The following is a 22,706-nucleotide window of genomic DNA, read 5'->3' on the forward strand; positions in this document are numbered from 1 at the left end:
AAGCCACAATCATCCCACAGGTTAATTTAACCAGGCGTGCCGAGATGCAATACTGCCTTGCAAGGCCTTTTCGCGAGACCTGGTCCCCTCGAATCAGGAGGCGGCGTTACCCCTCGTGATAGGCATGGCGTCTTTTATTTGCCCTCAACTCCACGACCTCGTCAGCCGCAACAGGGTTGAAAGGGTGCCATCGGGGCTCAATATCGTTTAGGTACGTCTGCAGGTAATGTGACAGGTTGTGCCATATCACCCTGCCTGATTTCACTCAAGAAAGCCCTACGAGGCCTCTTCCCCACCAAGAGAATCGATTCCTCACCAAGAGACAGTAGAGAGAGCCCACCTCTTGCAACATGTTCTGCAAAGCATGGCGGAACTTGCGTTAGGGGTCGTGTCACTGACCTTTCAGGTTGTTTCGCTAGTCAACTCTGTCATTGATAGCTTTGATCGCATCCAGAATGCCCCACAGGAGCTGCGAGACTTTCGCCAGGGCGTCGTGCGTCTGCAGCGGCACTTTGAGTTCCTCGGCGCAGACGTGTCCGGCGTGCCGGATCTTGGCTTCCTACACGTCGACGATGCCACGGCTATCGAGGAGACACTCACCCTGTGCAAGGACTTGTTGCAACAGCAGGTCAACCGCCAGGAGGGTATGGTGACCAAGGTTGTCCGCGGCGTCTGGACCCTACGGAACAGTCAGAAGCTCGTCAAATACAAGAACCAGATAAACGATCACTATACACAGATAATACTACCTAGCTGGCTGCGATGGATAAGGTAAGTTTGTCTCAACAGAACCAACAGGGTATCCTTTCCTGTCACTGACCGGGATGGCGATCGACTAGTGCGAGGAACTACTACCAACCACCGCAACAAGAGTACTTCGATCCGACTGTGGAGGTGGAACCGGACGATCGCAGCTCCTTAGTGTCTGCACAGCAGTTGCAGAGCATGTCTCAGAGTCTTGACGAGCTTAGAGCCGCCTACAGCAGGGAAGAGATTGAGCACCGACTGTTTGAGATCGACAACCAAGTACGGGCATGGCGGGTTGAACTTGGTCTTGACGATGGAGCAGAGGACGATGACTATCTATTTCCAAGACGTAAGTGCAATATGTGCGACGAGCTCTGGCTGTTGGAATCAAACGTTTACCATGGCTAACACTGGAAACTAGGCCCATCCACCTTGAGTTACGAATATGCACCAACCACTCTGTACGTTGGAAATTAAACTTTGGTCGTCCCTAGTATTAATATGCATACAGGTATTTAGAAAGTGCTCCCCCACAACACCGAAAAATCCGTCTTGAAAGACTCCATATCATGGCTCGAGACGACGAGTCTCGTATCTTACAGTACCAGGACCACGACGCGACCATAAACGTCACGCACATCGGTACGCGGTTTGCCTCTCTTCCCGTCACCGCTTAACCTTGTTAGTGCCCTTTGGGTCTATCCCCTGGACGCCAGAACTATCCTCGAAGCGAGTTTCCTTCCTCAAAGACCACTTAATCACCGTCGTCGATGGTGAAGGTTATCATCTTTACCGATTACATCCAAAGTACAAGTTCCACGACCAAGATGCTTGCGAGAAGTTTCAATCAACGCTCCGAGAGAGAGACTTTTGCGGGGCGTACGAGCCTGTCGAGATCAAGATGGGCAATCGGAGTCTCCGTACAGTGGCTCGGAGGCAGCTGATACGGTTTTGGCATAGATCTGGGCAACAGAATGTCCCCACGACCAACACAATGACCTTTTACAAATCTTCGGGCAGTCAAACGGGATGCCACGAAGAACTCAACCTGGCAGATTATGAGCCTATCAATATGCTCCCCAGGCGCCGCAGTCTCTCTGGGTTCGGAAAGAAGCCCGCCGAGTCCAGTTTGGTTGAATTATACCCCTACAACCCAAACTCGAAGCGCCTAAATATCAAGTTTGAAACCTCCGAAGGTGGGTATTCCGTTGTAATACTTTACTCTGCCCCGTCTAACTCCGTCACCAGAAGCGGTAGAATTCAAACAGCGCTTTGACTCGATACAGAGAGGAGCATATCCTCCACCTCTCTCGATACGCAGCGAGTCCAGAAATACAGGGTCATCGCTGGCCCCTACCCCATCTCTTACAACCTCTCTAACTAGTCCAACCTCTTCGACTGCACCCAGTATTACCATGAATATAGACCCGTATGACGAAACAAACTCGTGGGAAGCTGCGTTTGTACATTTCAGGCCCCAGTCCTAGAATGTGTAGCTGTACTAATACAACACTGTAAAACACTCTTTCAACTTACAGCTGATTTGAAGGCGAAAGCGAGGAGTGAACATATATCGAGGGGGAATGCACAGGCTTGGTTGGTTACATGGTAGCCTGTTAATAGTTTAATGCAACGTCTTATTCTTGAGTCTTGACTTGCGCCCACTGTTGCTGTTGTGAGAAGGGTTTAATTATGGTATTAGTATGAGCGCATCTATTGTAACCTAATATTTTGAGTGCTTTTCAATTCAGGCAGCACTTGGTTTTGCCTAAAGCGCCTCTTAGCGGAAACGAATATCATCGCGACCGCCGTAGAGGCTTCTACGAGGTTATAGGATAACTTACTCTAAAGAACTCGCCAATAAAACTGAATTGACTGCCACCAGCCTCACAACATCAGGAAAAGCCAACTGCTGGTCTTTCTTCGTCCCTACCACCCCAGCGTACTGTATCATCAACCTGGGATGCACAGGGAAGTTGGGCGTCAGCCGGAACCACCGGAAGGATGATATAAGAGCGCCATATGCTCGTTGACGCTTACTTTGAACCGGCCGAGCCTGAGACTCGGTCAGGTCCGAGCTAATGGATTCAATTGCACGTGTGAGTTGGATGATGTCTGACAAATCGATCCTTTCGCTGCTGAAGCTGGCTCTTGATAGCAGTGCCGAGGTTGACATGGGTGTTGGTTGTGTGCGCCTCGGCCAATTGGGAGTCTGCCGCATAAACAAGCTCTCTACTTTCTTGTCAATCCCAGGCACTGCCGTTTGAGTTCCTTGAATTGAGACATGACTAGCTTGGGAAGCAGGGGCATGGGTGGTTGACTAGGGCGGAACTATTAGAGCGCGGAAGCCATGAGTGCGTGCTGTCGACGTCATAGACGTGAAGGCTGGGTGGTCAATTGAGTCGAGCCAGCATGATGACTGCTGCATTAGCCAAGCCTGGAGGTTGCAGCCTCATGCGGCTCTGGTCTCAATTCATCCAAGATCATCACCAGCTAGCGATGCAGCCGAGACACGGGTGCTTAATTTGCCAGGATATGCTGGTTGACGGGCGGGGAACGCTTGCAAAAGGCCTTGAGAGAAGCTGGGGATCGCGATGACGGATTCTATGAAGATTTTTGACGACGCCATGACGTTCGGAAAGTCTCATCGGGAGATGGCCCCGAGCTCTTATAAAGCTCTTGGTCGTTGCTGAGCTTGAACATATATCGTGCCCATCCGAGCCAACCTTTGCCTGGGTCTTTCTCTTGCATCCTCATGCGACAACCTCAACTGCCGACACCCCAGAAAACATGGCTCCGCTCCTCTCCCCGCAGGATCTAGGCCTGGCCAAGCTTCTCGCTCGTGCTTCTGCGACGCTCTCACCGCCGACGCTGGTGGTGCGACAGAATCCCCCGACCACGACCGTCACCGTCATCTCGGACGACGACGGCGACAATGGTACACAACTGAGCGGCGGTGCCATCGCAGGCATCGTCATTGGCTCAATTGCCGGCTTTCTACTTCTCCTCTGGATCTTCCGTTCATGCATGAACCTCGGCGCGCCGCCTCAAGAGCGCGAGAAGTGGTATCACTACAAGGAGAAGTCGCCGCCTCGACGACATCGTCACCGTTCGCGAAGCAGAAGACGACGTTCCAGCATCTCGGTGCCGCCTTCGGTCGTTGTTAGAGACTCTAGATCGCGCAGTTATCGTCGCAGCACGTCGCCTGGCTACTATTATAGCGACTCCGATCGCGGCCGTGGTTCGCGATACTACGTCTAAGCGGGCCAACAAGGCCTGTTTCCACATGTCGCCTTTTCGGATGCCACCGATCAAATTCAATTGCTTGGAATTGATTTGTGGAATAGACGGGGATTGGATCTGGTGGAAGGTCGACGCAATAATGCAATGTGACGATTTATGAGATGAGCCACGACACGAAGCGAGGGAATGTGCAAGGAGACGAGTTTCGACAATCGCAATTGAGATAATTATACGACATGGAATAAATATAAAATAATATCTCGAGATGATCTTGCTGTCCATGTAATGACTGCCTCGCGACAGAGCATGGGATACAACTGACAGTGGTAAAGACGATGGTTGTTCTCAAACAAGCTTAAATCAACCCTTCCTGTACGCCCGACCGGACCCAAAAAGACACCCTTGAACGCCTCAACCTACCCAATTCATGAATACATTGGAAGGGCCTGATACTTGAACGGTGCCGCCCGACGGAGCACTCTGTTGATGCCACGGTGTATTGTGAACCGGAAGACAAAGACAATGTAGACACCGATTGCTGCGCCGAGCATACTGAGGCATAAAATGTGCAAGGGCTCCATTCGGCTTCCTCTCACCGGCGCATCAAGCAGCCTGGTGACGGTGTACTCGTTCTTGGATACGGGTGTCGAGTAAGCGAGAACATGACCGTCCCTGTCAAGCGCGGCCACGCGAATAAACTCGTCCGCGTCCTTCGGGATGCCAATCACCATCTCAAAAGCCGTCTTCTCGGTGAACCCGAGATCGTGGAACTCATCACTCGAGGCGTCAGAGGCGCTCTGCAGCAACCAACCATACACCTCGGTGGCGCCGTTCCAGCTGACAAAAAGGGCATTCTTATTTGGTCGCATCGCGACATCCGGGAGGGTCTTGGGGCGTCCGACCCAGGGATACTTGAACGTGCGGTAGTTCTTTACCCAAGAGCAGACGTCAAAGTTGATGGGGCCGATGTGTGTGTCGCAGAGGACTTCGCCTTCTCGTGAGAATTCGGTGAAGGAGGGGACATGTCCCCATCCAACAAGGACGTTGCCATTTGGGAGTACTTGGACGGATCCTTGGGAAGGCGAGAGCATGTTTTGAGGCGAGATGTACTCTTGTTCCAAGCTCACTGTCATTGCGTCCATGTCGAGATTGATCATGAGACCGCGACTGTGCTTCGCCGAGTTCTGATGGCCATTCGAACCATTGTCAAACACTGTCAAATTATTCTTTCCCTGCCAGGCAGCATGGTGGTTCCATGTAAAGTTGGAAGCAGCTCCGTCGGAGAGGTCGCCGAATGAGCTATTCGCACCGCCAAGCTGCCAGAGAACACTCCCATCCTTTCCGCTGATCGCGGCGACGTTGCAATAGTAGCGCGACGATATTATATAGTCTCCCGCCTCGTCCTTGTCAACGCTGTTAATATGGAAGAAGTCGAATGCGTTTTTCGCCGTCTTGCCCTGTCCATTGATGGGCGCGAGGGTGTCGATGATGGAGAAGTGGTCGGAGGCGTGCCATTCGAAGACGAGCTCGTCCGTGTTTAGGTCGATCTCCTGGAAGATGCTGTCAAAGATCCAGCCGTCGGGGATCCCGTATGCGGACAGGTCGGCGGGCTTTCGGTTGTAGATGGTCATGAGCGCGGTGCCCTCTTCAGTGATTCGGAACTCGTGAAGGTCGCCGGTGAAGTCGCCAATGGGCACCACTTTCTTGAAGACTTCATACGATTCATCCAACTAACGGCGCAATGTTAGTCGCCTCTTCGCATCCGGAGTACGTGAGGTCTTGGGTTTGGCGATTGATTCCGGTTGAATGTCAACTCACCATCAAATAGTATCCCTCGCCGAATGTACCGTTATCCGTTCCATGCCAAAAGGTGATGTAGTCCTTTCCATTGAAGCGCTGCACCTTGACGTCCATGGCTTCCCCCCATTGAGCCTCCATCCATATAAGATTTCCAGCATTATCAAGTATCACAGGTCCCGGTGTATCGACATAGAACCCGCGCGGCTCAGCGAAGATGTATCCGTTATCGCATCGCTCGTCCGTCTTTGCCACAAGCGGCCACGGAGATTGCGCTCCAAACGATTCGTAGCTTCTGTGTGGATAAGCGCCGTACCAGCCCCAGTCGAACCACGACACTGAGCGCTCGTCGTCGGGTTGAGTGACAAGACTCGACGCTGAAGCTGAAGAGAAGAATGCTTGTAGATAGAGCACCAGCGCCAGCATTAGCTGGACTGGGAGGGACATTGGCGACATCTGAGAGTGACCGGGGCCGTAGTCAAGGCTTCTTTGCGGGGGCGTGAACTAGAGAATTGAGCATCCCTTTCTGGTTCCGAAAGCCGTTTTCTCTTTCTATCGATTCGATTCAGAGTGAGATATGTTCATCGAACAGGACGAGGGGGATGAGTGGGTTGATAGTAACTCATTCGCCGTGGGTACCTCCAGGAGAGATGGACTGAGGGCACTCCGCACGCCAGCAACCTCCTTCTTGGCTCATCTGGGTATCCCACTCTTATCCCTTGGCGGGATGAAACGATACAGATTGATAGAGCCATGTCCCATGTTGGAAGAGCGTGGGATGCAAGATGGGGAGCGTAGTGTAGAGATCAGCATGCTGCGCCAACTTGTGCTTGCGTCCATTATTGCGTAAACCTTTGTTCAAGTATGAGCGCGTCTAAGGCGGCATGTGGGATACCACCGTGTGGTGATGCGGTCCGTGGGGAGGAGAGTGAGCTCCATGTATTCCCCCACCAAGCTTCTCCATGATGGATGATGGATGCCCAGTCACGACTCTGTTCATGAGCACAGCTACCCAGATAATATCCGCTTCGGCCATAAATAAGGTGATGCCGACAAGACCAACATCAAATGTCAGCAACATCTCACCACGCAGCCGCGAACCATCAGGGGCCCCATGGCCAACTCGACACCCAAAACAGGCAAGCAGTCACAGACATGGCTGCCAAGAGCTTCGACTGTCCAGGAACCGCTGCGAACAAAAGACTTGGCTTCTCACCAACAGGTGGGACAAGGTGGTTTGTGCGTTCCTCGGGGCGAAATGACCAAGAAGAGGCATCTTCCTTCCGAGTGGAGGCCCGACACGCGTACAAAAACTGGGGATGCGCATCCCACTTCCCTCGGTCTTGCGTTGATGGCACGCGTGTCGTCCAAGTCGTGGGATCTTTAAGCTTCTGCCACGCTCGGGCAAGCGAGAGCGCAAGGACTCCCTCTCCTTTCAAGTGATTTGAGCCCACCTTGTTGCTGGGTTGATGCTGGTGAGGGAGGAATGCGCGTCGCGCATGAGCTCGGATGACAACATCAGATTCGGCATCTACTTACAAGCCGACGTTCAAATGAGATGCCAGAGACGATGAAAAATCGCCAGCGATGAGATTAGGCCAAACCTCTGGATCGTACTCTGATTATAGGGTAGTAAAGCCTGTTCTCTTAAGCATAGACATGGCAAAGTTAATTCTTGAATAAACTATGTACATGAATAAAACTAGAATATAAAGTTATAGACTAATTAATACCTAGGCGAATAAATCGCAATCATTTCAGAGAAGCTGGAACACGGCACAGCACCTCCCCAAGATTGCTCTTTCCTAGCTCCGTCGCTCTTCAGGTAGTCAAGCCGCGCAATCATTTGTCCATTATGAATTGCAAAATCTTTCATCTCCATCTGTAGCCTGGCATCGCGACATTCTTTCATCCCATGTTCATTTTGGCTTTCACTCCTGTCACGATGACAGATCACGCCGTGGTCATTTGGCAACCTCGCCAGAGAAATTGGGCCCAACTCAAAATGCAAAAACAGTTGATCCCGACCGACGAACAGCTGGGTAGCTACAGACAGAGCCAAATATATCATTTCACAGCCGAGGCTTATTACATCCTGGCCACTCTTGTTTGCGTGTTAGCAACCATATAAAATCCCGGGGAGAACTGGGGAACTCCGGCTACAGAGAAGACGGGGCTATCGGGCCATCGCAGGTCCCATAAAGGCCAGGAACAAGAATGATTAAGAATACAATGTTCTAGATTACCGCTTCAAGGCTTCCTACTCGCTTCGTTTGATTACCTTCTTCGACACTTTCACATCACAGTCGCCTGACGGCCCGACAACCAACATCAACTTGAAATCGCACTTGTCATATCCTGATTTGCGCCAAAAGGATCGCTTGCCGGCGCTCAGCTTCTCACCTGAGCGAACTTCGATATCAGCGCTGTGGAGCTCTTCCATTCCCAGTTCACATCCTTCAGTTGATTAGCACTGATGAACAGTTTAGCTTCGACCAGGAGCACTCACCGTCTTTCACGTTTGCGGGCAGGAATGAGCCTGTACCCTTTAACCACACAATCTTCTCAGTCCATTTCCATTGCTCGCTCTTCTCTAGGCGCTTGGTGATTTTGACGGTTGTTGGTTCGCCGACCTGGATGGTTTCTCCAAACTTTATCAGCCAGCGAATCCGATCAGTTGCGAATACGGTCGTGTCCGAGGGGTATCGCTTGGTGTTTTCGTTGAGAGTAGGACCCTCGGATTGCGGCTCCTCAACGATGATCCCGTAGTTCGCTCGTGCTTTGTGTTCTCCGAGTGCGCGAACCTTGGTTCTTCGATCGTACAGAAGGCCTTTGACCACGGCCGTCCGAGCATCACCCTCAGCTCTGAAGACCTTTGATCCGGTGACTCAACTGTTCGCTTCGTTTCCTAAGCGATTGAAGTACGTGGTCAATTCCTTCAAGACGTAGTCGGAGCTCCCCAGGCCACCTGAGAGAACGACGGAATTCTGGCCAAGATTAGAGAACGACCGATGTCCGAATTGCAGCCCACACTCACCACGTGCCTGACTATGCCTTTACCGCGATTGTTTCCTTCAAAATTGCCAAGTGCGTCCTTGATAAGACCCTTGATTTCCTGCAATGCAATATCGAAGCAACTTTCGAGCTGCCGCCTATTTGGGGTCAGTTCAGACTTCACCTTGTCTTTTCTTGCGCGCCTTTCGGCAAGAAATCGCACCTTGTAAAGTACAAAGAGCCTTCACGGATCCCGAGGCCCTCATGGCTGTACGAGTCTTTGCCGACCGTCCACGGCTGGCATGTAAAAACCGCAGAAGCATCAGCCTCTGTCAGCCCTAGCATAACGCTGTGGAGTTTCTGCTCGCCAAAGCCTGCTTTGGAGACTATGCCTCTGAAGTGTTGGCTGACGGGCGCTTGCCAGGTTGTTGGGGTGCTGAATATGAAATCGATTGCCAGAGAGTTCCAGTTCTTGAGCCTGAGATGTCGGCTGAAGGTAGGGTCGGACTTGACGAGCTTGGGAATCTCGTTGCTAAGGTGGGTGTAGACCTGACGTAGATACAGTGTCACAATCTCGTGCACCTGACCTATCGACCCCGGCACCCAAGTCAGGCTGAACGATTCTTTCGATTGCCCAAGCGCAGTGGACGCGGTGTCAATCCGTCATGGCGCTGCAAGAGCTGGAGAAGTCAGACATCTCCGAGTTAGTTTCCGCCTGCAAAGACCTCTTCACCAACTATCCTACCTCTTACCCAGCGTCCTCCGAGTCACGACAGAGCGCAAAGCGGCAATGGGACCGTTTCTCCGCATTGGAGCCTGACCTGGCCGTATTCGCGCGCTCCAACGCATTCCTCGGCTGCGACGAGATTCACGCCTTGGTGACGGGGCAGCTTTCCGTGCTGCGAATAAATCTAGAGTTTGGTATGCTGCCACGATCAACTTGAGGGCATTGTTGAACTCGAGACAAGCTAATAGTGAGTTCTAGTTGCTTTTCGTAACCGGTCGGATATTTCGAGTCTCCCCAAAGAATCACAGAGTCTAGAATGGGTTCATCAATTAGAAGGAACGCCCTTGGAGGCTTCACGCGCGATCGAAGCCATCATTGGCAGGCTGGAGCAGCTCCAAGAAATGATTCGACAACTGAGCGAAACCGAAGATTGCACGGAAGAGGGTACAGCAAGGAGTGGCTTCATGTCGATAAAACGAGTTGTCAAGTCCAATTCCCCAGCTGCCTTTCCCTCCTTGCAGGATCATCTTACTATCTCGATCCTTGAGTGGCACAGCTCCCTTCGACAACTGATGAAGCAACGGCATCAACCCACGGATATAAAACAGATGACCGTCCGTGGAGTGACCTCTGAGCTAGCCGACTCATGTGGGAGGGATTTTGATTCCCCGGAGAGTCGATCGAACCGCCAGCCGAGTCGCGACGCGTGTCTGGACATTCCACGACCCCTCTCCGGCTTCACTTCAAGGTCGATCGGCTCCTCGTCACAGAGCAGCACGACAACCATGGCTGAGTACGATCACATCGACTATCCTAAGCCGCCCAAGGCAGAGCATGGAAAGCCTGCACCCCAGTGCCCATACTGCTACAAAGTTCTGGAGAGTTCTGATCTCTCACAGCCAGCGTGGAAGTATGCCTCCGTCGTGCCTGGAAAGCATGGAGTCGTGAACTAGCCGGGACTACCTAGGCGCCATGTCAACGAAGACCTCAGGCCATACATTTGCCTGTTCTTCGACTGTAGTAGTGCCTCGTTCCCAAGCAACAAGGTGTGGGTAAGCCACATGGAAGATCACCATAGGGAAAACTGGCCATGCACACTTCGCAACCCCCCCAACCAGCGACGAGCAACCATAACTCAGAGCAGCAGCGCAGAGCCACGAAAGGAGCTAGCCTGTCCTTTATGCGATTCATGGTCACCGGCCAGGGGCGCGAAACTCCCGGACGACAGTTGGAAAACGTCTTACAAACTTGACAAACTGACAGGGCACATTAGCGACCACCTGCTGCGGCTGGCATTCGATAGTTCGGACGAGCTTGAAAAGAACTCCCGCCAGACTAGCCCGGCTTTTTCAAGCGAAGAGATTGAGGCCGGATCTGGTCGGCATGCGTCGAGCTTGCACTCCGATAATCCTAGCAACGAAGGCGAATTCACCGTGGCCGAGGGCCGCAGCCTTGAACAGGATGAGCCCAATGTGTCTGAGGCTATTGACATGCCAGTGGAACACAATCCCGTCGCCGCAAACGAAAGGGATGGGTGCTGCGACATGGCCCTGAAGCGGGGCAACAATGACAGCTCTTCGACGCCCTCGAGCACGAGAAATCTTGAGAGCTGCAAGTCTCGCCAGGACACTTGTGCCGAAGCGGAGACGGTACATCAAAAGGCGATGCAGCTGCGTTTCCGATCATCGAGCTCTGAGCGTCCCGAGTCTCTCTCGAGCATGGTCAAGACCGCAAAGGAACCCCTTGAACAGCGCAAGTACCAGGAGCCTGAAGAGGAATACTGCAAGGCGCCCGAGCTGCACGCCAATGCCTTGGGAGCCAGCTCCCCTTGTAACATTTCAATCAAGGGCAGCCGGGCAAACGCGCTCGTCAGACAAGGCGAGATCGAAGAGGCCGAGAAGATATATCAGGAGATACTGGACCTCAGCACCGAAGCTCTTGGTGAAGTGCATCCGCACAGGCTTTCGTGCAGAAGTAACTTGGCAAGTATTCTCGAAAAAAAGGGGGAGTATGCAGAGGCAGAAGCAGTTTATCGAGACGTGTGGGAGCTTCGACGGAGAACGCTCAAGGACGACCATCCTGATACCCTCGCAAGTTACAACAAACTTGCCAACGAACTGACAAGGCTGAAGAGATTCGATGAAGCTGTGCTCGTCTATAAGGAAGCGCTTGAGACGCGCAGGGAGGTGCTAGGCGCCAAGCACTCAGACACAATCATCACTCTTGGCAACCTCGCAAACTCACTTCAGAATCAAGGGCAGTATGACGAAGCCAAGGAAATGTACAAGGATGCAAAGTCTCTTGGTAGGGAAGTGCTTGAAAGCAACCATCCACATCTGCGATGGATTAGGGCTCGTCTCAAGGAACTGGCCAAGGATGGAGAGGAGTGGTAAAGCGGATTTCAATACTTTATGTTAGTTCCCAAAGATGAAAGCCACATTTTGAATTGTCTCTTTGACTCCTTTTTACCACTATACCTTGCCATGGAATCCTTAACAACAAGTAGATAGGGATGGAATGACGAAGCTAGGGAACGGGATCTAGCCACCATTCAACAGAACCGGCCGGGCGGCTCACGTTCAAATCATATTCTGTCCCCCAGCAGAGAACAGGGAGTGTAGAGAAATATTTCAAGTAATACTTTGAGTACAATGATGCAATGTTGGCAACGAGGCGCTCCTCCGTCTTTCTATTTTGATCCCGTGTTGAAGTCTGTCTTGAGTAGTTTGACCGTACTCTGGCTTGTCGCCCAGTCGTCCCTCAAGAGTGAAGATCCCTGTATTATGAGCCACATTCGCAGCCAGGCCGAATCAGGGCTGAAATAATGTCAGGATCTTTCCTGGGATTGCTTCATGGGGTATTGACGTTAGTCCGCGGTAGCAACAGAGTGAGTCAACACGTACGCGGACTGTAAGAGCACATCCCATCTCTTCTTACTTCACAAGCCGCCCTATCACACACGGCGGTTAAGCATTCAACCGATAACCATCACGATTACAAATATTTCATCTCTCACTGGCCAAGAAAATTCTTTTTTCTTTGCAAAAACTCATCTTTCAGTCGTCTTTGCGGCACGATCTGCTGCATGCAAGGCCCGTGCCGCCATGCATGTCTCGCATCTATATACCGTATTTCCGTATATCCTAATTCTCCGAGCGTCTTGTTTTAAGCTTGTTTCTTGAAAATTTCCTTTTCATGTGGTGTTGATCCGTATTTCCATAATGCTGGAGCCATTTTGTTGATCTTCATGTAGGTTCGTGGGGCTACATGCTCAACTTGAACCTTGCATGGTCTTGGAAGAGACATTCAACTCATGCGGTGAATCACAATTAGTCAGGGAATTTTTGTCCGGTGGGATATCCCACTTGAGGGTGTTTTATAGAAATGCTGTTGTAAGTCGTAGGTATAAAAGCCAGGTAATGAATGAATGATGAGTGATTTCCGATTCTCCAAGGATAGAGCGGCATAGCTTGTTACAACTTGAGATCGAGATGTTCAGAGCCACTTTCCTTGTTTTCTTCCTCCTCGTCGGGGCTGTTTTCAGTAAGAAAACCTCTATCTGGCAGCTTTTAATCATTGCTCACCTACCGCCTTAGGCCACCCTCACAAGGAGCCTGATGCTGAATCAATCAGGGCTCATGAAGAAGTCCGCCGGAGATGCGGCCCTCGGGTGGCAAAGATGAAGCGAGATCGCCTGGCCCTTAGACGCCGTGATGATTCCGTTGACGCTGACTCTGGAGATACTGTCTACAAAATCAACGCCAAGGCCCCCAAGTACAACAAGATTAAGGACTGGACTAACATTCTTACACCTGAGACGAGCCGTGGTCCTTATTTCCTGCCTAGAAGCCAGACTCTTCGTCAAGATATCCGAGAGGATGAGCCTGGCGTGCCTCTGTCTTTGGAAATTGGGGTCATCGACGTTGACACATGTGACCCCTTGGATAGTGTATTGGTTGATATCTGGGTAAGTTTTCAAACGGCATCATTGACGCCATTTCAAAAACTGACGGTTGGAATTACTCAAGCATTGCAACGCTACAGGATCTTATAGTTCCTTCACGGGCCTTTCTCCCAACACTCAGTTCCTCGATCTCTACTCTGAGAAGACTGACAATGGGACACTTGATCTTCATCAGGGACTTCCAGATCTATCCGTAAGAATCTCCATATTCTATTGCTCAGCAACAGCTCTCTGACAGATTTAGTGGCTCTCGACTGATGAATCAACCTTTTTGCGTGGAATGTGGCCCACCGACAAGCACGGGGTGACCTCCTTTACGACAATTGTCCCTGGATTTTACGTGAGTTCTACGCATCCCCTTGAGGGTCCTGCTTCTGACCAAATTTCGCCAGGTTCAACGAGCTATCCATATCCATGTCCAGATCCATACCAACTGGACTATTCTGTCCAATGGCACTCTTGCTCATGGCGCAATCGTCAGCACAGGTCAGATCTTCATCGACGAGCTTCTTTCAAGACAACTCATGGCTTTGGAGCCATACGTCAGCCACACGGAGATTGAGCGAGTGAAGAATGCAGACGATGGCATCTACAACCAAGAATCAGCTAGTAAGTCGTCATCCAATGAATTCAATGCGTGCGACGCCTGACCACATTTATTCTTAGCCGGTGCTATGACCCTCCTTGACACAGAGCCGCTTGATGGCAAGGATTATACGAAGGGTGTTTTCGGATACATTACTCTGGTATGCTATTCGAGTTCCTTTGCGAGATGAGCCAGCTAACAGACCTCAGGGTGTCCAAATGAGCCAAATCAGAAACGGAAGCACGATCGATGCCTGTAAGTCTCCCACTAAGGCTAGGAAACTAATGTTCATGTCTAACCATAATCTTAGTGCCCGAGGTTCCTGTTCCTGCTTGATCCAGAGCCGCCAGTGGCCTATCAAAAGGTATAAAGAAGAGTAATCATCATTAAAGCCGGGGAATCGAGTTGTAGATGGACCAAAGATAACACCTTGTTATTGTGCCATAGATTAAGCCAGGCAACTTTCAAGCCTACTTTAAGTATGCTTGACAATACTACATACTGACCACATATATCCATTCTTCCTCAGAGTCCTAACCTAATGGCCGACCATGGCCTGATGGGCCGGACCGTATCTGTTACCGTGTGGCTTTGTAGAATCAATGATGCGTCTCAACTCTGCCTTGTCCTCATCGGTTAGTTCAACATCCCTAGAGGCCCAGTTCTGTTCTAGACGCGTGGCCTTTGTGGTGCCTGGGATAGCGATGAATCCCTGAGCGGCAACCCACGCCAGGGCAATCTGAGTGAGTGTGACGCCCTTTCGGACGGCGATTTTCTTGATCTCCTCCACGATGGCCTTGTTCTGATAAAAGTTGTCGCCCTGGAATTTAGGTGCTAAACATGTTATCAGCCATTGTCTTAATTACTGAAATAACGGGAAACTCACACTTGCGACGGAAATCGTCAGGTGCAAAATCATCAGGCGTCTTGTAGGGAAAGTCATCAACCAGCCAGCCGTGGCCAAGGGGGCTATAGGCGACATAGGCTATGCCAAGTTCTCGTGCGGTGTCGATGAGGCCGTCAGTCTCGTGCAGAGTCTCAAACGCAGAGTACTCGGCCTGAATGGCATCGATCTTGGCGACTGTGAGAAGATGTTAGTCAATTCCGCCTGGATAAGAGCACTGGAACTTACTAGAGTTGGCCTTTCGGAGAGTCGCAGCAGAACTCTCAGACAGACCAATGTACTTGGTCTTTCCTTGCTTGCGAATCTCATCGAGAGCAGTGATGGACTCCTCGAGGGGAGTGTCTGTATCGGGTTAGAGATCTTGTTTTGGCTGCAAAGTTGAATAATTGGTTACTTACTGGGGTCAATTCGGTGAAGATAGTACAAGTCGGGGGCAAAGCCAAGACGCTCGATGGTGCCCTCGATGTAGGTCTTGATGTGGGACGCAGAGTTGGTGACGCTGCCGTCGCCAAAGACGTCAAATCCGCACTTGGAAGCGACTGTTTTTTGTTAGGGGTGGTGATAGAAGTGATGATTTATAACTTACTGAAGACCTTGTCCCGGACATTGTGCTTCCTGACGAAATCTCCCAGGAGCTTCTCATTGACACCGGCTTGGTAGACGACCTGTCATTCAGATGTAAGCCATTATAGTAGAGAAACCGTTTGAGGTCTAGACGTACAGCAGTGTCCCAGAAAGTGCATCCCAGCTCAATGGCCTTGAGGAGAACAGGCTCGGCCTGTTCAAGAGTCAAGTTGCTTCCCAGACCGAAGCTGAGACCCATGGCTCCGAAGCCAGGTGAATTGACAGTGATGTCAGCGAAGGGGAGTGTCTTGACCATTTTGACCGATTTGAGGGAAATGATATGAAATAGAGATAGTAGAGCGAAATTCGTTCATGTCATGATGTCGTCGAGTTTATATATCTCTCGGATCGCAATTTGTTCACAGCTGGAATGGATGGCGTGACGTAGCGATGTGTTAGTCGGCGTGCATGCTAAGTCCGCCATTAACTCCGAGCGCGGTCGTCATGATGGGGTTTGAATCATGAAGACGCAAACAAAAACGGACTTTACTATGGGAAACTAATAACTCTATACACGACGAAAGAGGGGTTTCCATGCTTCCAAAGTGAATTTTGGAGCACTGTGACGCTCTCTACTGGTGGCTTCCATACGACATGATCCACATGTAAGCAGCTTGCGTTAACTCCAGACGCCAGCTTCAACAGAACGAAGCAATATTTCGCCGAAGTTTAGTCGAGCAGCAGACAACTATTCTCTAGCATCGGCTCAAGGTCGGCTTTAGAGATTATTTTCTTGAGTCCCTTGGCTATCGTAGCATGCATTAAAATACGGGTGAACCTACTTGAGATGGCGATAGGTTTGCACTCGTCTAATTGTTAGAACACTATCTGACACACCAGTTGTTTTAGTGCAACAATGCTAAGATCCCATGACGCTTCAAGCGTGGGAAGTGCGGCACGAACTGGCATCGGATACTGCCGAGTACGAAAAAAGAGTCTTCTCGCATTCAGGGAGACAGTCCAGCTACATCACAGATGTCCCTAGAAGCGCGGAGCTGAAGCTCAATTGACATAGTCAATAGGTACACACAGACTGGGCCTGACACTGTGCAAGCTCAAGTACTTCTTAGCAGCTTAAGACTCCAAAAACAACTTCCCCACTCTCTCAAAAAGCCTCTCTCCAGCTTCATGGCCTGTCAGTTGAAGCCCACTTTAATTCCGATGCCTCCTCCGCCGAGAGCCGCCAGATAATGCTCCTGACATGGCGTACATGGATAAATCTACCGGCTAAAGCCTCCTTGGATCAGCTAACCCCTGTTGGTGCATGATGAATGATCGTCCTTGAGCTGAGCATGGACCAATGACTTTAATAAAGCCCGCTCTCCATAATTTTTCCACGGCTGGTCTCGTCACCACCCAAGCTCACGGTCGCGATGGGAACGCCTGTACCGCTACCCCAGAAAACCACAGCTGAACCGAGATATGTCCCCCTCAAGGTCCAAAGCATCTCTTGCGTGTGATTGCTGCCGGAGGCGCAAGGTCAAGTGTGACGCGTCACATCCTTGTGCCAATTGCCGCCTCTCTCATCTCTCTTGCGAGTATACCATTCCTCAGAAGAGGCGAGGCCCAAGAGTTCCCAACATCGGCCGTCGCCTCGGGAATGTGCCCGAGGTGGAGAGAAGCCCTGTTGTCGAGGAGGAGGAGGAGCAACAGCCGCAGCAGCCTCCTACGAACCCTCCGGCTTGGAGAGATGCGGCTGTGCTTGGTCGCCTCCAAAATCATGTCACCGCGTCTCATAGAGGGGACCCCTTTACCCTTACCAGACTGTCTCGGATCATCGCCGAGGGTTTATCAGCCTCGATCAAGTCAGAACTCCCCGACCTATCCCTGGGAAATATCACCAGCCACTGCATAGACCTGTACGTGCGCTTCACCTTTCCGACCGCTCCACTGATTCATGAACCCACGGTGCGGAAAGATGCCTCGATCTTCTTTTCGGATGCGACCGTTGATCCCTTTGAGACAGATGGCGAGTATCAGCAAATCGCACGGATGAGGGCCTTTGCTCTCATCACCTCCCTTTGTGCCATGGTTGCGTCCGTCATGCCAGAGAGCCTGCTACCCTACCGGGATCACCTCGCCAGACCGTTCCTGAGCGCTTCCAGAGAGATGCTTTCGTGCTTCGAGATTCATGACCTCGACTCTCCCACGGCAGCGTCCCTGACCATCAGGATGTTTCAATCAGTGGCAATGCAGCACATCACGGGCAAGGCTAACGTCGCATGGCATATCCACGGGCATGCTACCCTCATAGCCCAACGCCTCCGCTTATACAGCGAGCGTTCTATAGAGAAGTATGACACCCTCGAAGGTCAGCTGCTGCGGTTGAACTTTTGGCATCTCTACTCATCCGACATGACGGCTGCCGCCCTGCGAGCGCGCCCGTTTACTCTCCACGAAACCCTTTTTGATGAGGCGCTGAGCGTCAAGTCCGAGGGCGTGCACAATGTTTCCTTGCTTGATCCGGCAAGTACACTCAACGATGCCACCTTTGAACCGCAGCTCCTGATTGGATTCCATCTCATTCGACGCATCTCATCTGAGGCCTCGGAGCTCCTCTTCGGTATCAGAGCTTACCAACGGCAAAGAATAGAAGCCAGCAGAGCCCTGTTGCTGCGACAGTACATGGAATTCATGAGTCTCTTAGATGATCTCCCTCCATGGCTGCGCCTATCTAACATCTTCAGCTCCCTTAGAAACAGTGATGCTAATGCGGCCCACGAGCCGTCGTTCTGGGTCCAGAGATCTACCATACTGGTCTCGTATCACTGCCTGAGACTGGTCATTCTGCAAGAGTGTATCGAGTCTGAAGCGTATGAAATTGCTGGACTGGACGGTCACAGTCCGGCGTTGCTCTTCAAGAAGATGGAGATGGTCCAAGATTTTATGCGGACACTGGAAGACATCCCACTCCTTTATCTACAGGTCAAAGGTGAACCTCATGTGAGTGGCGAGATTTCCTGGAGAAAAGGCCGGCAGCTAACGAGGTCCATGTAGGTGGAAAGAATGCGCCGAGTTGGGGCAATCCTCCTGGAGTTTATCCAAGTGGTTGAGGATGAACATCTGCAGTCTCGAGCAAAAGCACTACTACGACGACTGCTAGATACTTTAGCGAAGCTAGACTCCAAGGCTTGCGAAGACCTTTGCCCTCTGGGTACTGTTGAATAGAATAATAAACCTAAACTCGATTACGGAGAATTATGTTGTATCAATTTCAGCTAAGCCAGTCTAAGAACAACCTACACTCCTCCCCATAAGTAAGTCTCGGATAGATGGAAAGATGCGCGCATAATCTCATCCGTCGGGTTAGAACTCGATGCGATAATGACAACATACTCGCCGGCCTCGGCCTTCCAGTTGGAGCTCTCTTGTGACCAGAAGGAGAGTGAATATCTATCCAGAGAAAGCTGAACGGTTCTCGACTCCCCGCATGCAAGGTGAACCTTGGTAAAGGCCTTGAGTTCCTTGATGGGACGCTGGAGAGTGCTTTCAGGATCCTGAACGTACACCTGAATGACCTCTGCTCCATTGTAAGGGCCGACATTTGTAACGGTGAGCGATATCGTCATGGAGCCATCCTTCCCTCCTGGAATCTCCTTGGGCACCTCAAGGTCTTTGTACTCAAAGACAGAATAGGAAAGCCCGTATCCGAACCAGAATAACGGATCTCGGTCTACCATTTCGTAATAGCGGTGTCCGATGAAAACCCCCTCGCCGTAAACGATATCATAGTCGGCCTTGGAAAAGGTGAGGTACGCCGGGGTGTGTTTGAGCGACTTTGGAAAGGTGATGGATAGCCTTCCCGACGGATTCTGCTTCCCAAATATGATATCGGCAAGGCCGTGGCCGGTTTCCTGCCCACCATACCAGGCGTGTACCAATGTGGTGGCACGGCTCTCCCAGGGCATCTCGATCGGGCATCCGGACTGCGTCACAACGATCTAAGAGAATTATGTCAGAAGGGTGCACAACATTTCGATACATGAAAATCATACTGTGTTTGGGTTTGCCTCCAGAACAGCTTGTACCAATTCATCAGTGCGGCCTGGAAAACGTAGATGCCTCCTGTCACTCGCTTCATACTCCCAATCTGATGACAGACCCGTGACTAGGATGGCAACATCAACCGTGTTTGCCAACGCGACCGCGTCTCGGATGCCTTGATCTTCGTCAAAGGGCTCGAAACCGCCGACGCGGCCAGCAAGGGTCAATGCAGTGCCAACACCCCCAGAGATGGCTTCGTTCACCATGACCACCTCGAGAAGCATAGGCTTCTCAGTGATATCGACAGTGCAAAACTTTTCCATGCAAAGTCTGTTGAAGCAAGGAGTCGAATCCGTCTTTGGTAGTTGGCTGGTCCATTGATCAATGATGACCTTGCCATCAACCTTCAACACGCCTTTGCCTGACACTCCAAAGCCAAAGCAGAACCGTTTTGACGCCTCAGGTGTATATACCGATCGAGCTCGGACAAAGTACTTTTTGGGGAGTGCGAGACTCTCGGGAACATCGATCAGGGGCTTCTCGGCAATGGTCGTCAGGACAGGCTTGGCCTTGGGGTTCTCGTCTGGGTTTTCGCCAAAGATCTCGATAGACCATCCAAATTGATTCGTGTCGGGGCAGGCGAGGCGCTCTAGGAGGGGGCTAAACCGGAAAGCTGAGGAAATTGTTAGCAATAACAGCAAGTTTGGAGCTTAGAACACGTACTGTAGCAACCCGGAGCATACGAGACGTTGGCTTCTCCAACCTCTTCTACTACCGCATCGTACGGGGTGACGGAGTAGTAAGGCTCGACTTCCGAACTGCCACCGCCACATAGAGCGGGATGCTTGATGTGGTCTCCGATCAGACCAAACTTCTTCCCCTTGATGTCGGTGAGTGGAAGAATCTTGTTGTCATTCTTGAGCAAGACTATCCCTTCAGAGGCAATCTTTCGGATTAAGGCTCGTTGTTCTTGAGAGTCAGATTTCGGCGGCGTGGAAATGTGCTCGACAGCTTTGACTTTGTTGATCAGAGTCAAAACGTTCTTGGTTGCGTCTTCAATAGCTTGATGTGAGACCTTGCGGCTGTTCACAGCCAATGCAAGAGCCTTTCCACGCCACAGTGTCGGACCAGGCATCTCCAGGTCCATGCCTGCATTTACAGACTCGCTGGTACTATAGGTGCCAAACCAGTCACTCATGACCAGGCCGTCGAATCCCCATTCATCCCTCAAGATAGTTTTGAGTAGGAAAGAGTTTTCACTAGCATGAACGCCATTGATCTTGTTATAAGATGCCATGAAAGTCCAAGGGTCAGAGTATCGCATCGCGAGCTGGAAGGGGAGGAGATGAACTTCGCGTAAGGTTCGCTCCGTCAGAACTACGTTATCCTCGACGGAGTTGTCTGACTGGTCGTGAGCCGCAAAGTGTTTGATACTCGTGGCCACGCCTTGACCTTGGATCCCGTTGATATACGCAGCGGCGAGCACTCCGCTCAGGAAGGGATCTTCACCAAAGGCCTCGAAGCCTCGGCCGATGAGAGGCGAGCGCTGAAGACAGACAGTTGGAGCGAGGAGCACATTTATACCTCGAAACCTCGCTTCTTCTCCGAGTAATTTTCCGGCTTGGCGGAGTAGGTCGAAGTTGAAGGTGGCGCCCATGGACGTGGCCGACGGCAGCATAGGACTTGGTACACGGCTAAAAGAGCGTGGTCCACGGATGCCATGGGGGCCATCGGATGTCTGCACCACGGTCAGCCATCATCGATCAAGATGGGAGTACAAATGCGCCATACCACAAGAGAAGGAATGCCTCTGTGCGGAAGCCCTGTGGTCCTGAATGCACCTTGGCCAGCCAGCAGCTCGACTTTTTCGTCAAGTGTCAACTCTTTGAGTAGAGAGTCGACATCGAGAGTGGTATTGGTAGCTGGGAGTGACATGATAGATGATGGTAGATAAGCGCAAAGTTGGAGCAAGAAGTAACAAAGAGCCGAGAGACCAAGTACACTCTCACAGGTGTCTGTCTACCCTTATATATATTCACGTTTGCATGACGGTTTCCACCTTTTCTCCGGAGGGTGCGAGATACCAACGGCGTTATCTGATCTAGCCAGGTATCTCTACCGAGTATCGAAACACTCTGCCATCAACTGTCGAGTCAGAGATCCCCGACATGACCTCAGTTGGCTCGGAAAATTGGTGGGTTTGCATCCTCCTTGTGAAGCCAAGGCCGGATTAAAGGTGGGTAGAGGGTTGGCCAATCGGGGATGGAGAAAGCAAGGGTCAAGTCACTAACCCCGGAGTTGAGCATCGGCAACGCCTCCGAGGCTCAGTGCCAAGTCCCACCAACCCTGCAGTTACAGGCCCATTACCATACTTCTTCACACGCGCGAACATCATCAACGTAGTACAAAGGCATTTGCTTAGTCTACTCAGGGGGAAGAATAAAGATTCCATAATTCATAGGATAGATTACAGTCTTGATTTCTTTTCAAAGATTGTCCAAGACTTGACTCGGATTATCTTGCTGGTCCAGTGCCTGGGGTAATTCTTGACCTGCGTGGGTGCTTCAAATTTGCAACGTTATGAATGAGTATCACTAATCCTGTTTAAAAGGCAGTGCCTGGGCGCTGCTTACTCTGTACGGCTCCCCCGGTTGCGACAGTCGGATGAAAGCCCCTTCTCTTGGTTTGACAAAGAGTGTCTGGGTCGAAACTCTGGCAATCCCCCATCGCTACATAACTTAGCTACAGTATTCTCCGGTAAGTAAGAACAAAGGGCGGCAGGGAACTTGCCACTTACCAGGACAGGTGTCACAGACCTATCTGTGCTCGTTAAAGTGTTTGCGGCATCAGATTCAATGTTAACGTGGGTTCTGACTTTGCTTGTTGTTGCCTTGCCTCAGGCCCTCTTTTAAAAAGAGAAGTCTTATTGTTATTAGCAAAGAGTACTGGCTGCCACATTACTGAATCTTGATTAACACATGTAGTTATGTTGGTTTGCTCTAAGTACTCATCAGATATTCTCAGTTAGAGAACAGTGATAGAACGTGTCCAGTCAAAGTCAAGTCCAGACATCCCCCGACCTACGCCGCGTCATTTCCCGTCAAATCACAGCTCTACTACCAGTTGTTGTCAAATT

The 22,706-nt window shown here is 51.1% G+C and overlaps 9 protein-coding genes across 9 annotated transcripts; 5 read left to right on the top strand and 4 right to left on the bottom strand.

The window, feature by feature from the left end:
- Nucleotides 1-364: 364 nt before the first annotated feature.
- MRS44_005101 (uncharacterized protein) lies at nucleotides 365-2,131 on the top strand (the record flags this gene model as incomplete). Its single annotated transcript, XM_065622449.1, has 6 exons — nucleotides 365-771; nucleotides 840-1,096; nucleotides 1,169-1,208; nucleotides 1,259-1,389; nucleotides 1,434-1,943; nucleotides 2,034-2,131. 6 exons carry the CDS (start codon nucleotides 365-367, stop codon nucleotides 2,129-2,131), a joined length of 1,443 nt encoding a protein of 480 aa, XP_065478521.1.
- A 1,406-nt stretch (nucleotides 2,132-3,537) lies between these two features.
- Nucleotides 3,538-4,008, top strand: MRS44_005102 (uncharacterized protein; the record flags this gene model as incomplete). The annotated part of the gene is made up of 1 exon (XM_046275483.2): nucleotides 3,538-4,008. One exon carries the CDS (start codon nucleotides 3,538-3,540, stop codon nucleotides 4,006-4,008), a length of 471 nt encoding a protein of 156 aa, XP_046135735.2.
- Nucleotides 4,009-4,415: 407 nt separating this feature from the next.
- Nucleotides 4,416-6,234, bottom strand: MRS44_005103 (uncharacterized protein; the record flags this gene model as incomplete). Its single annotated transcript, XM_046272592.2, has 2 exons — nucleotides 4,416-5,720; nucleotides 5,809-6,234. The coding sequence occupies 2 exons, from the start codon at nucleotides 6,232-6,234 to the stop codon at nucleotides 4,416-4,418; spliced, it is 1,731 nt and encodes a 576-aa protein (XP_046135734.2).
- A 1,813-nt stretch (nucleotides 6,235-8,047) lies between these two features.
- MRS44_005104 (uncharacterized protein) lies at nucleotides 8,048-9,591 on the bottom strand (the record flags this gene model as incomplete). The annotated part of the gene is made up of 6 exons (XM_065622450.1): nucleotides 8,048-8,244; nucleotides 8,297-8,652; nucleotides 8,713-8,774; nucleotides 8,825-8,939; nucleotides 9,005-9,368; nucleotides 9,534-9,591. 6 exons carry the CDS (start codon nucleotides 9,589-9,591, stop codon nucleotides 8,048-8,050), a joined length of 1,152 nt encoding a protein of 383 aa, XP_065478522.1.
- A 318-nt stretch (nucleotides 9,592-9,909) lies between these two features.
- On the top strand, nucleotides 9,910-11,901 carry MRS44_005105 (uncharacterized protein; the record flags this gene model as incomplete). The annotated part of the gene is made up of 2 exons (XM_065622451.1): nucleotides 9,910-10,418; nucleotides 10,476-11,901. The coding sequence occupies 2 exons, from the start codon at nucleotides 9,910-9,912 to the stop codon at nucleotides 11,899-11,901; spliced, it is 1,935 nt and encodes a 644-aa protein (XP_065478523.1).
- A 1,098-nt stretch (nucleotides 11,902-12,999) lies between these two features.
- MRS44_005106 (uncharacterized protein) lies at nucleotides 13,000-14,394 on the top strand (the record flags this gene model as incomplete). The annotated part of the gene is made up of 8 exons (XM_046270679.2): nucleotides 13,000-13,051; nucleotides 13,105-13,475; nucleotides 13,537-13,665; nucleotides 13,717-13,812; nucleotides 13,865-14,081; nucleotides 14,139-14,218; nucleotides 14,268-14,313; nucleotides 14,369-14,394. 8 exons carry the CDS (start codon nucleotides 13,000-13,002, stop codon nucleotides 14,392-14,394), a joined length of 1,017 nt encoding a protein of 338 aa, XP_046135731.2.
- A 202-nt stretch (nucleotides 14,395-14,596) lies between these two features.
- On the bottom strand, nucleotides 14,597-15,842 carry MRS44_005107 (uncharacterized protein; the record flags this gene model as incomplete). The annotated part of the gene is made up of 6 exons (XM_046275482.2): nucleotides 14,597-14,892; nucleotides 14,945-15,139; nucleotides 15,191-15,304; nucleotides 15,361-15,501; nucleotides 15,549-15,627; nucleotides 15,684-15,842. 6 exons carry the CDS (start codon nucleotides 15,840-15,842, stop codon nucleotides 14,597-14,599), a joined length of 984 nt encoding a protein of 327 aa, XP_046135730.2.
- A 1,117-nt stretch (nucleotides 15,843-16,959) lies between these two features.
- MRS44_005108 (uncharacterized protein) lies at nucleotides 16,960-18,754 on the top strand (the record flags this gene model as incomplete). Its single annotated transcript, XM_065622452.1, has 3 exons — nucleotides 16,960-17,040; nucleotides 17,141-18,529; nucleotides 18,584-18,754. The coding sequence occupies 3 exons, from the start codon at nucleotides 16,960-16,962 to the stop codon at nucleotides 18,752-18,754; spliced, it is 1,641 nt and encodes a 546-aa protein (XP_065478524.1).
- Nucleotides 18,755-18,825: 71 nt separating this feature from the next.
- On the bottom strand, nucleotides 18,826-21,505 carry MRS44_005109 (uncharacterized protein; the record flags this gene model as incomplete). Its single annotated transcript, XM_065622453.1, has 4 exons — nucleotides 18,826-19,527; nucleotides 19,582-20,243; nucleotides 20,294-21,308; nucleotides 21,362-21,505. The coding sequence occupies 4 exons, from the start codon at nucleotides 21,503-21,505 to the stop codon at nucleotides 18,826-18,828; spliced, it is 2,523 nt and encodes an 840-aa protein (XP_065478525.1).
- Nucleotides 21,506-22,706: the final 1,201 nt, after the last annotated feature.

Source organism: Fusarium solani, assembly GCF_023522795.1.
Source record: "Fusarium solani strain SB1 chromosome Unknown bctg00000002, whole genome shotgun sequence".
Classification (NCBI taxonomy): Eukaryota; Fungi; Ascomycota; class Sordariomycetes; order Hypocreales; family Nectriaceae; genus Fusarium; species Fusarium solani.